General features: G+C 36.9%; 1 protein-coding gene and 1 long non-coding RNA gene across 2 annotated transcripts in view; both read left to right on the plus strand.

Annotated features, from left to right (window-relative positions):
* LOC112716128 (uncharacterized) overlaps positions 1 to 13,700 on the plus strand; it is a 274,079-nt gene that overhangs the window by 142,168 nt on the left and 118,211 nt on the right. Inside the window, exon 6 of the mRNA XM_072205187.1 lies at positions 3,545 to 3,591. Within this exon, the coding sequence (XP_072061288.1) occupies positions 3,545 to 3,591 (47 nt within the window). The remainder of the gene's footprint in view (positions 1 to 3,544; positions 3,592 to 13,700) is intronic.
* LOC112716124 (uncharacterized) lies at positions 3,934 to 5,699 on the plus strand. Its single transcript, XR_003160176.3, has 3 exons — positions 3,934 to 4,447; positions 4,561 to 4,788; positions 5,493 to 5,699. It is a non-coding gene; the product is annotated as an uncharacterized lncRNA (long non-coding RNA).

Here is a 13,700-nt window from a genome sequence, read left to right on the forward strand (position 1 = left end):
CACTTTGCTAGTTTGCTATTAGAGGTGTTTCTAATTGGAGGCTGAGATGGCATATTAGTATATTAGTAGTACATTCTCATGCGTAGGAAGTTAGGAACGCATGTTAAGATTTTAATTTATTTTATTTATTTTCGTCTTTTTTTAATAAGATAGTGTTATGATGTCTTAAAAAAGTATTTAATTATCAAAAAATTAAATAATTAATATTTAATTTAAAAGTATAAAATTAATAAATTTTAAATGTTTTAAATTTATTATAAAACATAAATAAATTTGCAAAAAATCAGAATAAAGAAATAGACATCAGAAAATTGGTCCTATAATAATGCTTTCTGACCTTGATTTGAAAAGAACAAAAACAAAACACACGTAAAAATTATCGTAATAATTAATTTTTTGTATTTAAAAGAAATTCAATTATTTTATCACTAAAAGTTTGATAATTTTGTGATAGGATTAGTATTGAATTTATAACTCAATTAAAAAATTATATTATAAATAAAAATATGATGTAATAGTATATATATATGATGTAATTAAAAATGGAAAAGTATAGGTTACCAACATATTATCTGCCAATTTATTGCCAACAATAATTAATTATTATATTTTAAACACATATATAAAGAGACACATCCAGAAAATATATCTATAAAGACAATTCTATTAAACACAGCCATGAAAAATACATTTTTATTAGACACATCCACGAAGACACATCCATTAAACATAGTTATACATAAGAGTTGGCAGATGTTGGCAGAAATGCTGTTGGTAACGTAGCGGAACCGATTAAAAATTTTACTTTTTCTTTTTTATTCTACTTCTAAAGATTTTTATTCTATTCACTCTGAACTTTTACTTAATTTTCTATTTTTTATACAAATTCATATCAAATGGTACTTTCATTGAACCCCATGCTAAATTCCTATGGTGATTTTTCGGATTCAATTTGGGACTAACTTTAAACTAACTTAAATTCAAATTATCAAATTTAAACCAACATACATAAAGAAATTAAGGAAATTTTTGTTAGAATTTGTGCAACCGTAAATAAAATGATTGAGAAAGAAGCATATTTTGCTACATCCACTACAACATTTTGGGTCTATGGCCACGGTTTTTTTGGTCACGGTAAAAAACCGTGACCATAGACCCTCTATGGTCACGGTTTTTTAGGGTGACCAAAAAAAAAAAGCTATGGTCACGGTTTTTTTGGAAAGGGTGACCATAGAGTACCTATGGTCACGGTTTTGAGGGGTGACCTAAAGGGATCTATGGTCACGGTTTTTTACAGTGACCAAAAAGGGTCTATGGTCACGGTTTTTAAAAAAAGGGTGACCTAAAAGGGTCTATGGTCACGGTTTTGGGTGGTGGCCTAAAGGGGTCTATGGTCACGGTTTTGGGGGGTGGCCTAAAAGGGTCTATGGTCACGGTTTTGGGGGTGACCTAAAGGGGTCTATGGTCACGGTTTTTTACAGTGACAAAAAATGGGCTATGGTCACGGTTTTTCAAAAAAGGGTGACCTAAAAAGGTCTATGGTCACGGTTTTGGGGGGTGACCTAAAGGGGTCTATGGTCACGGTTTTGAGGGTGGCCTAAAAGGGTCTATGGTCACGGTTTTAGGGGTGGCCTAAAGGGGTCTATGGTCACGGTTTTGGGGGGTGGCCTAAAAGGGTCTATGGTCACGGTTTTAGGGGTGACCTAAAGGGATCTATGGTCACGATTTTTTACGGTGACCAAAAAGGGACTATGGTCACGGTTTTTGAAAAAAGGTGACCTAAAAGGGTCTATGGTCACGGTTTTGAGGGGTGACCTAAAAATGTCTATGGTCACAGTTTTGGAGTGACCTAAAGGTGTCTATGGTCACGGTTTTTTACAGTGACAAAAAAGTGCCTATGGTCACGGTTTTGCAAAAGGGTGGCCTAAAAGGGTCTATGGTCACGGTTTTGGAGGGTAACGTAAAGGAGTCTATGATCGCAGTTTTAATCATTTGAGTTTAAATTAATGAAGATTTTTATATATTTTTATAATTTTAAATAATTTATCTTTTAAAAATTTTAATAATTAAAAACTAATAATAATTTTATATAATTTATTTTAAATATTAAAATTTTAAATTTAATTTTATAAATAAAAATTAAGTTAAATACTATTAATTTTAAATTAAAAATTATTTAAAACATAAAACTAAGTAATAGTTGACAAAAAATATTATATTTTTAAAATAATTTAAATAAATTATGATTGATTTTCAATTATTATTCTACTTTTTAATTTTACTAAATTTTTTACATTACTTTAATTTTAACCCTAACCTTAAGCCTAATTACTATTTAAGAATATTTTTATAACTAAACTAAGTTTTGATAATTTGAATTTAAATTAATTTAAATTTAAAAATTTTAATAATTAAAAAATTTAAATTGATATCTTCAAATTTAATATTTTATAAGTTGTGATTAGTAAATTTATTTTATAATTTAAATTAAAAATAATTATTTAAACTCAATAATATATTAATAAATAAAATTATATGTTTTAAAATTAATTTTTAAAATATTATATTTAAATTTTAAATTATTAATCTATCTTAAATGTTTTATAAAATTATTATATTACTCATATATATTTTATCCTAATACTAAATTCCCAAATCACAATTTAACATTACCCTACTATCACAAAATTCCTAATTGATACCCTAATTTCACAAATAGCACAATGCATACGTTCAGAGAAAAGGAAAGAAACGAGAAGTAGAGGGGAAACGGGAAGAAGAAGAGAAGCGGAGAGGAAGGGAGTCGTCGCGCCTTGCCAGCTCGTCGCCGCGCCTTGCCCGCCCGTCGCGGCCGTTCCGTGGAGTCCGCCTTGGTCCCGGTTGAACAGGGATGAAGGAGAGGCGTCGAGAGAGAGACGCGATGGAGGTCAGAAGGAGGAGCTGCCATCACTGCCGTCCCGTCCATGGAGCCGCCTTCGCGTCGCCGTCGTGCTTCGAGGTCATCGCTCTGTGTCACTGAGAGAAGCCCGAGATGGAGATGAGGGAGACGCGAGCCAAGGACTGCGACGAGGAGGAAAAGCCGCCGTCACCTTCACTGGAGCCGCGATCGCTGTCACCGTTCTGCCTTTCCCTGAGCCGCTAATACCACCATATTCTTCCAATTCCATTCCTGTTCCGTGAGAGTTGGCTACTGCAGTTTCTGTTTTGGGGTTTTCCGCCATTGAAGCTACCATCAACAGCGCCACTCTCCATTTTGATTCCAATTCTGTAATTCGAAAACCTGTAATGTTCTCTACCCTTAATTTTGCTGCATTTTGTTTATCTCTGCATTCTTATTTTGATTCCATTAGTAAGCACCTCTATCTTAGTATCGCTGAGTTCTGCTTAAATGGTTGAAATTGTCACTGCTGCGGGCATAATCAAAGTTGGTGCCGCTGCTGGAGTTGGGTTTAAAGAATAGTTGGAGGGCTGAATACTTCTGCAATAAATAATTCATGTCAATGCTATTTCCTGTGCTTGCCAAATTGGTTTTGTTGATAAACAGTTGTTGAGTTTATTTGCATGTTTCTAGGCTCAACGTGCAGGTTGCCTGTTGAAGAAAATACTGCAAGTCATTGGGTTGCGTGTTTCACATCAAGCAGAAAGCATAAAAAATGTAAAATTAACTTTATATGTTCATTGCCTCCCTAGAGAATTCAAGTTTTTCAGTTATCCTTGAAGAATGACTGTTTTACTATGTTGCATATATGAAGCAAAACAATATTTTCAAGGCTCATGAGGAGAAGTACCAATCAAGAATAAATGCACTTGAAACTCTTGCGGCTGGGGCCACTGAAGAGAATAAGGTAGTTTCTTTGTTGATTGAGCTGGGGGTGTGGAACTTTGCTATAGGGAATAGAAATGCATATGAGTTCTGTTGCTGAGAAGGTATTTCTTTATAGATCCTCATTTTTGTTAGAAGTTAAAACTTGAAGTTGTTATTTTCAGCATGATTAAGTAGCTAATTTTTATGCAGTTCTGTGAATATAATCTTAGTGTTATTAACTGATTTTTCTGTTGAATATTCCAAAAAATCCAAGTTAAGTCTTCCTCTCATGAAAATCCTTAAGGAAAATTTTATGGGAACTCATACTCCTGAACCAGAATTAATGAAAATTTTATGCTGCTCTTCTTCTCTTCATTCTCATCACTCTTTTCTAAATTTACCTGCTTTAATTTGTTCTTTGATCCTATCATGTTCATATGCTACAGAGAATTGATTAATTAATTAATTGTGTGTAGTTAATATTGATCTTCTTGTTAATGAAGAGTAGATTAATTGATCATTTCTACCATTGACATTTTTCTTGGTTTTGTAGATCTGTGATCTGGTTGCTGTTGCTAGGTTTTTAAATGCAACTCTCATAATTCCTGAAATTCAAGAAAGTACTCGCTCAAAAGGAATTAGGTATATGTGGCTAAGTATCTGCATTCATTACCGTGCCGTTGGGATTTATATATTAATATTTTCTTAATAATATATTCATATACACAATTTATGTTGTCTTACTATTTTTTCAGCTCTAAGTTCAATAGCTTTTCCTATATCTACAATGTTTGATCAGTTCATAGCCTAAAGCAATCTAAGTTCTGCCAGAAGGTCTGATGGAAAGGAGAAGAAAAAATGAAATTCCTTCATTTAAGACTACAAGTTCTGCTTCTCCAGACTTTTACCTGGATCAAATTTTACCAAAGCTAAAGCAATCAAAGGTTATCGGATTAATTATTACAAATGGTGGGGCTCTGCAGGTATTACATATTACATTGTTCTGAAATTGTTAATTAAAGCCATTGTTGTGGTCTTGTGGATTCTGTGCTTGTTATACTTTAGGACTTCTATACCTGTCATGGACTTAAATACATATACTTTAGCATCACTCTTATGCAAACTAAAGAAGTTGGAATAAGTTAATATATGTGCAGTAGAGGGGATGTAGTTTTTTAAGTATTTTACCTTTGCTGAAAACCTTCATTGCCAAAGAATCATGTGTTGTTCTATTTTTGTTGAGCTTAAAGCTTCCTAGGTACCCACACTTTTTACTCATGATGTCTCAATTGCTTGTCACTTGGTATTTTTTTGAGAACTTAATTGTCGGTTATTATAACAACTATCTCTATATGAATATTTGCCAAGGTTTACTTGCTGGTGATTTGTAACATTATTTAAAAATGAATCCCACCTTTTATGTGCCAACTAATTATTAAATTAATAGTATTTAGTGATCACTGATTAGCACATAATTCGAACTTGGAATGGAAGTGAAAAATGAATTCAAATAAAGAAAAAGGAGTTTGACTCGGAAGAAAATTCAGCATATTAAAATAATGGTTGTGAATAATTCTTGAGTGTTGCTGTGGATGAATGTTTCCCTTCTTTTGCTGCATATGTACTGCATCATTAAAAGCATTTTTGCTCTGTTCTAACATGTTTATTTTTTTTTGCGTGCAAGAAGACATGATGTGATAAAGAAAATATGTTCCATACAAATATCACATGGGATGGGTCTTACAAATGACCTTAGTTATGTAAATGTAATATTTTGATGTGTTATGTACTTTTTGAGATACATGTAATTGAAAAAATTACACTCTATTTTGATTTGTGTTGTTTAGCCTAAAAATTAAACATATCTATCTTATAATGAAATTTTTATGATTTAGATTTGTTGAATTTATTATTTTTAGATTTATTTTGTGATTATTATCATTTTGGAATGTGATTATAATTTAAAAAAATTGAATCTCATAAACAACAACAGGCTATAGTCACCGTTTTGGAAAACCGTGACCATAGAGGCTATGGCCACGGTGAAAAACTGTGACCATAAATAAGGTTATGGTCACGGTTTTAAGGGGGTGACCATAGATAAAAGCTATAGTCACGGTCTTTGGGGGGGTGACCATAGAGGCTATGGCCACGGCAAAAAACCGTGGCCATAGATAAGGCTATGGTCACGGTTTTGAGGAGGGGTGACCATAGAAGCTATGGTCACGGCGAAAACCGTGACCATAGATAGGGCTATGGTCACGGTTTTAGGTGGGGTGACCATAGAGTCTATGGTCACGATGGAAACCGTGACCATAGATAAGACTATGGTCACGGTTTTAAAGAAGGGTGACCATAGCGGCTATGGCCACGGTGAAAACCGTGACCATAGCCTTATCTATGGTCACAGTTTTAAAGAGGGGTGACCATAGAGGCTATGGTCACAGTGAAAACCGTGACCATAGATAAGGCTATGGTCACGGTTTTCACCGTGGCCATAGATTAACCTATGGTCACGGTAAAAAAACGTGGCCTAAAGTGTCAGATTTTGAAAATTGAAACCGTGACCATAGAAACCGTGACCATAGATAAAAAAACCGTGACTATAGACCTATGGCCACGAGAGAATAGGCCACGGTAAAAAAACCGTGACTATAGGTCCAAAACCGTGACCATAGATCTATGGTCACCCTTTTCACTGGCTATGGTCACGGTTTTTTACCGTGACCATAGGCCTTTTTTTTTGTAGTGATCTACATCTCCAAATCCAACTTCAACTCTACAATTTTGGAAAGCATGTTCCGATTACGAGGATGTAGACTTAGTGGATGCAGCAACAATAAATCCAGCTTTCAAACTGAATTCAAAACATCAAAAAGAGGTAGCAAAATCAGATTTTAATTTTAATTTTCAACTAGCAGACTCAACAAAATTTGTAGATCAATCATAATTTCAATCACAAGAAGCAAAATCAACAAAAAATTCAACTCCAGCAATAATTCAACAGTCCTCATCGTCAATTTATAATTACAAAGCAGTAAGACAATTCCAGCAACAACAACAAAAATTTTGTCTAAATTCAAATATAATCGATGCAAAAAAGGAAGAAGAAGCAACAGTTTTGGCCAATGAAGACCAATCAAATTTCAAATTTGAATTCCAACCAGAACAACAACAACATGAATCAACAGCAATTTCATATCAAGCAGGGTTTTAGTATCCAATTTCAGAACTGCAATCAAAATTAACTCTAAATCTAAAAAATCACTTACTCTCATAAACAATTACAAAGAAAGTAGCAGATTGCAACAATAATAGAGAAATTAGAACGTCTTTCCCATTTTTCTCTAGGGGTTTTTAGCAACGACGTTTGAGTTTGCAGTGACAGAGACGATAACTGAGGACAGTGACCCAGATTGGAGGCGGTTCTGCAATCACGACAAAGCCATGAGCAATGCCGAGGTCGGCGATTCCTCGACGGGAAGGCGGCCAGTCGTGACAGCAGAGGGCAGATCAACATCGGCAACGGTGGAGGGAGGAGCAACAGTGATGAACGGTGGAGTTTGGTTCATGCGCAGCTCTCCATTAGTGGCCAAGCCACCGCCCCTCAAGGTGGCTATCTTCCCTTGGGATCGAGGCGTAGGACGACACATCGACGATTTGCAGTGGCGAGCGAAAGTTTCGGCAAGTGTCGGAGAGAACGCCACAACGAACAAGGGAGAAGGCAGACAGAGAATGCGGGACGAGAGCTGCATGATGGTTCCTCCATGAAAGTCCACAACTGCCGACAACGGGAGGGTTGGACCCAGGGACAAATCCAGAAATGTTATCATGGGGTCAATAACATATATAATATTAAACTTTCCCTCCGCCCCCTTTTCTTCTTCATCCTCGTTGAAAATATATATATGCAAATAAATTATAATGTAAGATGCATTACAAAAATCTACCGATAGAAAATATATATTTAAAATACAAAAAAATATGTGTACTTTTACTAACGAAGTAATACACGTCGATTCTTCATATCATAAAATTCATCGGTAATATAATCTGTGTTAGATCTTTCAGCAATCTTCTTCTCAATGTAAATCAAAAGATAATTAGTAAGAAATTCATCTTCCATTTTGTTTCTAAGTCTATTCTTTACAATATTCATAGTTGAAAAAGATCTCTCAATTGTAGCAGTTGAAACAAAGAGAGTTAATAACAAGAAAATCAAACGATCAATCAAAGGATATGTTAAAGACTTTCCTGTCTTTGTTAATTCTTGACATAACTTCGAAATTGTGCACACGTTAGTTAATTCAACATGATTAGGAACATCAAGTTCATAATGTTGAGCTTACATTTTAATGTGAAATTTCTCTTGGTCACTGAAGTCACCTGGATAAAATCGTTCTACTAATTTACATGCTTTATTGACACTGAAAAAACTTATAATTATCTCTGGGATCTAAAGTTGAACTTAAAGTAAGAATTTCACCATATTATCATTGAATCTTTCATTAAACTCTTGCAATGTATATTAATTACAGCCAAAAATAAATTAACACGGTAACGATGCTCCATTGAAATTTGGTCAATAATTTTGCAAGTTCGACCTCTTTTAGGAATATGCAATGCATTTATATCAGGAACTTTAGCTTCATATTTCCACAACATAATATAACTTCTTTTATGAAAGTCTCCCAACTTGATTTTTTCATTCTTTAGATTAAAGTCTTATTAGTAAAAACCAGAGTTAAAGCATTCAATATGTCTTAATTTTTTCGTTGCAAAGTTTGACAAAGATCATTACTAACTTCTAAAATATTTCTCATCAAATGCAAAATAAAGACAAATTCAAAGGATGTGATAGTGATAAACCCATATTTTATGACATATTTTGTGCTGAATTTAAGTGATTTATTCAATCCTTCACCCACTTATGCATGTGAAATTGCATGGTTTTGCTTTCCCTTCTTATTATGTGATGTATGTGAAAAACATGTTTCCTAGGCTTTAAAAATATTAATTTTAATTACCTTGTATTACCATTCGATGCCGTGATTTATGTGTTAAGTATTTTCAGATCTTCTAAGACAGGAATGATCTAAAGGATGGAAAGGAGACATACAAAAATGGAAGGAAAGCATAAAATGGAGTTTTTGAAGAAACTGGCAGTGACGCGTCCGCATGGACGACGCGGACGTGTGGTTCGCACAAAAAGGGATCGACGCGAGCGCATAGATGAGGCGAGCGTGTGACTCGTGAAATACAACTGACGCGGGCGCATGACTGACGCAACCGCGTGGAAGGACAACACTCCAGATGACGCGACCGCGTGACGTGCGCGATCTGTAGAATTTGCAGAAGTTGTCTTCAGCGATTTCTGGGCCTTTTTGGCCCAGATACAAACCCAGAGAACACAGATTGAATGATTATAAATGGAAGAATCCACCCATTCATGGGGGGAGAAAAAAAATACACACTTTTTAGGATTTAGATGTAGTTTTTAGTGAGATAGGTTCCCTCCTCTCTCTTAGGATTAGGATTAGGATTTTTAGAACTTAGGAATATTTTTATCTCATCTTTCTATCAGGTTCAATATCTTTTTATTTCGACTTCTCTTAATTGTTGATTATTGATGTTGCTTATTTGGGTTATGACTCTTCATATTTGGATTGATTTTATTTTATTAATGCAATTGAGGTACTTTAGACTTATGTGTTATTGATGCTTGGGCTCTATCCAAATTATTTTCATTCAAGTAGATTTTATTCTCTTTTGGCTTTGGTTGATTAATTGGTAACTCTTGAGTTGTCGAACTCAGCAGTGGTTAAAATTGACAGATTCTAATTGATCTAGATCGCTCTAAAACTAGTCTTCTCCCAGGGATTGACTAGGACTTGAGGATCAAACTAATGAGTCCACTTGACTTTTCTTTGCTTTAGTAAAGGTTAACTAAGTGGGAGAAAAATCCAATTCTTATCACAATTGATAAGGACAACTGGATAGGACTTCCAGTTTTCATACATTGCCAAGAGTTTTATTAGTAATTAATTTATTAATTCTTGCAATCTATTTCTCTTGCTTAAAACCCTTTTTCAAACCCAAATACTGTTTTTCCATAACCAATAATAAATCATACTTCCCTACAATTTCTTAAGAAGACGACCCGAAGTTTGAATACTTCGGTTTATAAATTTCTTGGGTTTTGTTACTTGTGACAACCAAAACGTTTGTACGAAGGGATTTTCTGTTGGTTTAGAATCTATACTCACAACGCGACTATATTTTTACAAAATTCTTTACTAGCAAAAATCCGAACGTCAAAATGGTGCCGTTGCTGGGGAATTGCAAACGTGTGCCTTATTATTGGTTATTGTAAATATTTTTCAAAAAAGTATATATATATTTACTTGTTTATTTGTTTTCTCTCTTCCCTCTTATTTCTGATAGCTATTATGAACTCTCACCCCTCTCGCTTTGAGTTTGGTTCTAATTTTGTTGAAAGGAATGGAAGCCATAACAGGACTATGCATCACGGTCTAAGCAATCAAAGATGGATGGAGCCAAGAGGATCTGATCACCCCTTTAGGCAACAACACCCTCTTAGATATCATGGACAGAGACCATTCTACAATGCATACCAAGCTGATAGATATGGTGGACCGCCTTGTAGCTACCATCAAGCCCCACCCTCTGCTCAGAGACCATCCTTTCAACACAACCTCAACCCACCATACTCACAAGCTTCTTTTCACCATTCGCCACCATATGATCCTTATCCGCCCCAACGCCAATCCAATTACTCCCAAAGACCACCACTCTCCTACACACCATGTCCATATCCATCAAGCCAAGAATCATAGGTTCGTTTTGAAGAATCAGTAAACCAGTTCAATGCAACCTTTCATCAATTGGAGCAAGTGATAAATCAATTATCTTCCAGACGTTCGGACACTCAACAGACTCCCATGGCTTCATGTGGAGAATCTAATGAAGAATGTATTGTGAAGAAGACATAAGATGCTCCAGTGGACAGCATTGAGCATAATTTCGTACTGGAACAAGTAGAGGATGCTGTCATTGTAGAAGAAGAAGAGTTGGTTGAAGACTTAGGAGATGTTGTACCTCCGCAAGAAGCCAGAGTTGTGGAGAATTCCGTCAAGGACGTTACAATTAATGCTAAGGAGGATAGTGCACAATCCCCAAGGCAGGTATCTTATGAGGAACTGGACGAAATGACCCAAGACTCAAGTTTTCTTGATGATGATAGTCACCACTCAAGTTCTCCTAGTAATGCTCTTGCATCCGCAAGTGAATTCTTTGAGACAGAAGAATCTTCCCCAAGTGAATACGAAGATGATGCAGAGGTCGACTTCTCTCAACCTCTCAATTATGACTCGAGTGATGAAGAAGATATCGGTGACCTTGATCAAGACATGGTTGAAGTGGAAGAAATTTGCCAAGAAGTGGAGGAATTCACAGAAGACCACAAGGGAGTAGAGCTTGCAGAACCACCGGAAACACCTATCCCACGACCATTACCACCCAATACGAACTTCAAGTGGGTAAAATCTTTGACTTTCATCTTTACTTTTCCACTTGAATATGGTTTGCTTGATACAGATGCCCAGCTTAGAGATCTTTGCGGCTTTAAAAGCAAACGGGAAATGACTCGCACTCAGAGCTGGTATGCAAGATTCACTGAGGTTCCACACTTCAATTTGAGGTGCAAGGATTGGTGTCAAGCTCAATTAAAAGGATCTCGAAAGCTGTTTGGTCACTGCATTGAGAATTCAGACTACTCACCATCCAACTGAAAAAATGTAGATCAAGAAAAGGACGGGTGTAGAAGAAAAGTTTGGGATCCTGGAGTCTGTTCTGACATTTAACACCCCGGGAGCCTTAAAGCCTGTTGGAACTCACCTAAGGGCTTTGCATGCCTTGTTTGGGACCCCGGAGGATGCTGGCATTCCAAACACTGGTGGAGATTTCTGGACGAATTCAAGCACAAGCCACCATAGCAGGAAGCTCATCAAATGTCCAACTTAAGGACTTTAACTAAAAGTGCTAAGTGGGAGACAACCCACCATGGTATGATCGTTCCCCCTTTGTTTTGCTCTGTTTTTGAATTTTGTTTGAACCTGAAGTTTTTGCATGACATTCACTGCATTTTGCATTCTGCATACTGCATAAAAAAAAGAGGAGAGAGCACGCAACGCGACAGCATCGCTGACGCGTCCGCGTCACAAGTGCAATAAAAGAAAAAAGAAAGTGAACAGAGAGATATGCTGAAGCAAGGCTGGAAGTATGCCTTTGGCTCAAAATTGTTCCACGCGACCGCGTACCCCACGCGATCGCGTCATTTGCGGAAAATACCTCCCACGCGTCCGCGTCACTCGCGCGAACGCGTGATCTGGATATCGGCGTAAAGATCCAACGCCCAGAAAGTTGGGCTGGAATCGTGCGGCTAGTGTGCATTTAGCACAAAACACCCACGCGTGCGCGTCTCTGATGCGAACGCGTCACTTACACAACACTCATCCCACGTGAAAGCGTGAGCGACGCGATCGCATCGCGCGGATATTATGACCCCTATATCAAACAGAGAGTTGCGCTAAAACGACGTTGGAATTGTGCGTCTAGCACAAATTCCAGCGATGCGATCACGTGCTTCACGCGTCCGCGTCACCTATCTTACACCCAACCCACGCGATTGCGTCAACCACGCATCCGTGTCAACCCCATTCTCCACCAGCCACGCGACCGCATGCCCCACGTGATCGCGTGGATTGCAAATTATTAACCCCCCTGTGATGCGAACCCTACCCATCGCGCGCCCCCAACCCCTTTCTTCTTCTTCTTCCCTACAACCACCCCCTCTCTCTCTTCCCTTCACCGCCGCACCTCCGACGACCACCCAGACACCACCGCAACGCCCCATTCTCTCTTTTCCCTATCTTTCTTCTTCTCCCCTCCACCACTCTTAACCCCCCTCCGCGACCACCACGCCCACCGCGCCGCCCTCAACCACCGCGTCAGCCACCACCACCATCCCCCAGCCATCTCTCTGCCCCACTTTCTTTCCCACGCCTACTAGGTTCCACCGAACGCCATTCTTCTTTCAATTCCTAGTTAATTGCATATTTTTCTGTTTATGTTCATCATTAGGCTAGTTAGATATGCATGTTGTAGTGGATTCTAGGTGGTTAGGTAGCTAGGATCTGGATAGTGGATTTAGGTCTGATAATTGCACCGTTCCTGTTATCTGTTTATCTATTCTGCAATTTATTCTGGCTATGATGTTGATCCTGTTCATATGTTGCTCTTACATGTTGCATGCTGCTGTTCCACTTCTCTTTCTTATTTTTGCTATTTGTGCAGCCTTATTTCAATTCATATGAACTTATTCTTGTTATTTATTTTCCGGGAACATTTAATTTTAGCCAGAATGCTGCCCAAATTTCTGCAAATTACTTTTCCTTCTACATTCAAGTATTGGTTTTGGCGTTTCTCATTTTTGATCTGCTCCATGCATACCAAACCTATTCTTGAATGCACGGGCCAACATTCTTATTACTTTTGATCTCCTGGTTAATAAATTGATTTATTGATGGTTTGATTTTCCTTTTCACTACTTCTATATCTATCTAAATCATCATCAATACCCTGTTTTTCCTGCTTGAATATGAGTTGACTGTTGCTTCAAATTGTGAAATTCTTGTTACTTGGAAACCAATCATCATGCCACTTACTCTGACTTCCTTTTTACTAACTTACTGATTTTCGCTTTTTAACCTCTTTTTCAATTTTAACCACTTTTAACTTTCTAACTTCACACTTTCCCTTTTCACTACTTCTTTAAATTAATTTCACTCATGGAATGATAATTGTTTTTCCTAAT

This window comes from Arachis hypogaea, chromosome 10 (genome assembly GCF_003086295.3).
Source record: "Arachis hypogaea cultivar Tifrunner chromosome 10, arahy.Tifrunner.gnm2.J5K5, whole genome shotgun sequence".
In the NCBI taxonomy this organism is placed as follows: domain Eukaryota; kingdom Viridiplantae; phylum Streptophyta; class Magnoliopsida; order Fabales; family Fabaceae; genus Arachis; species Arachis hypogaea.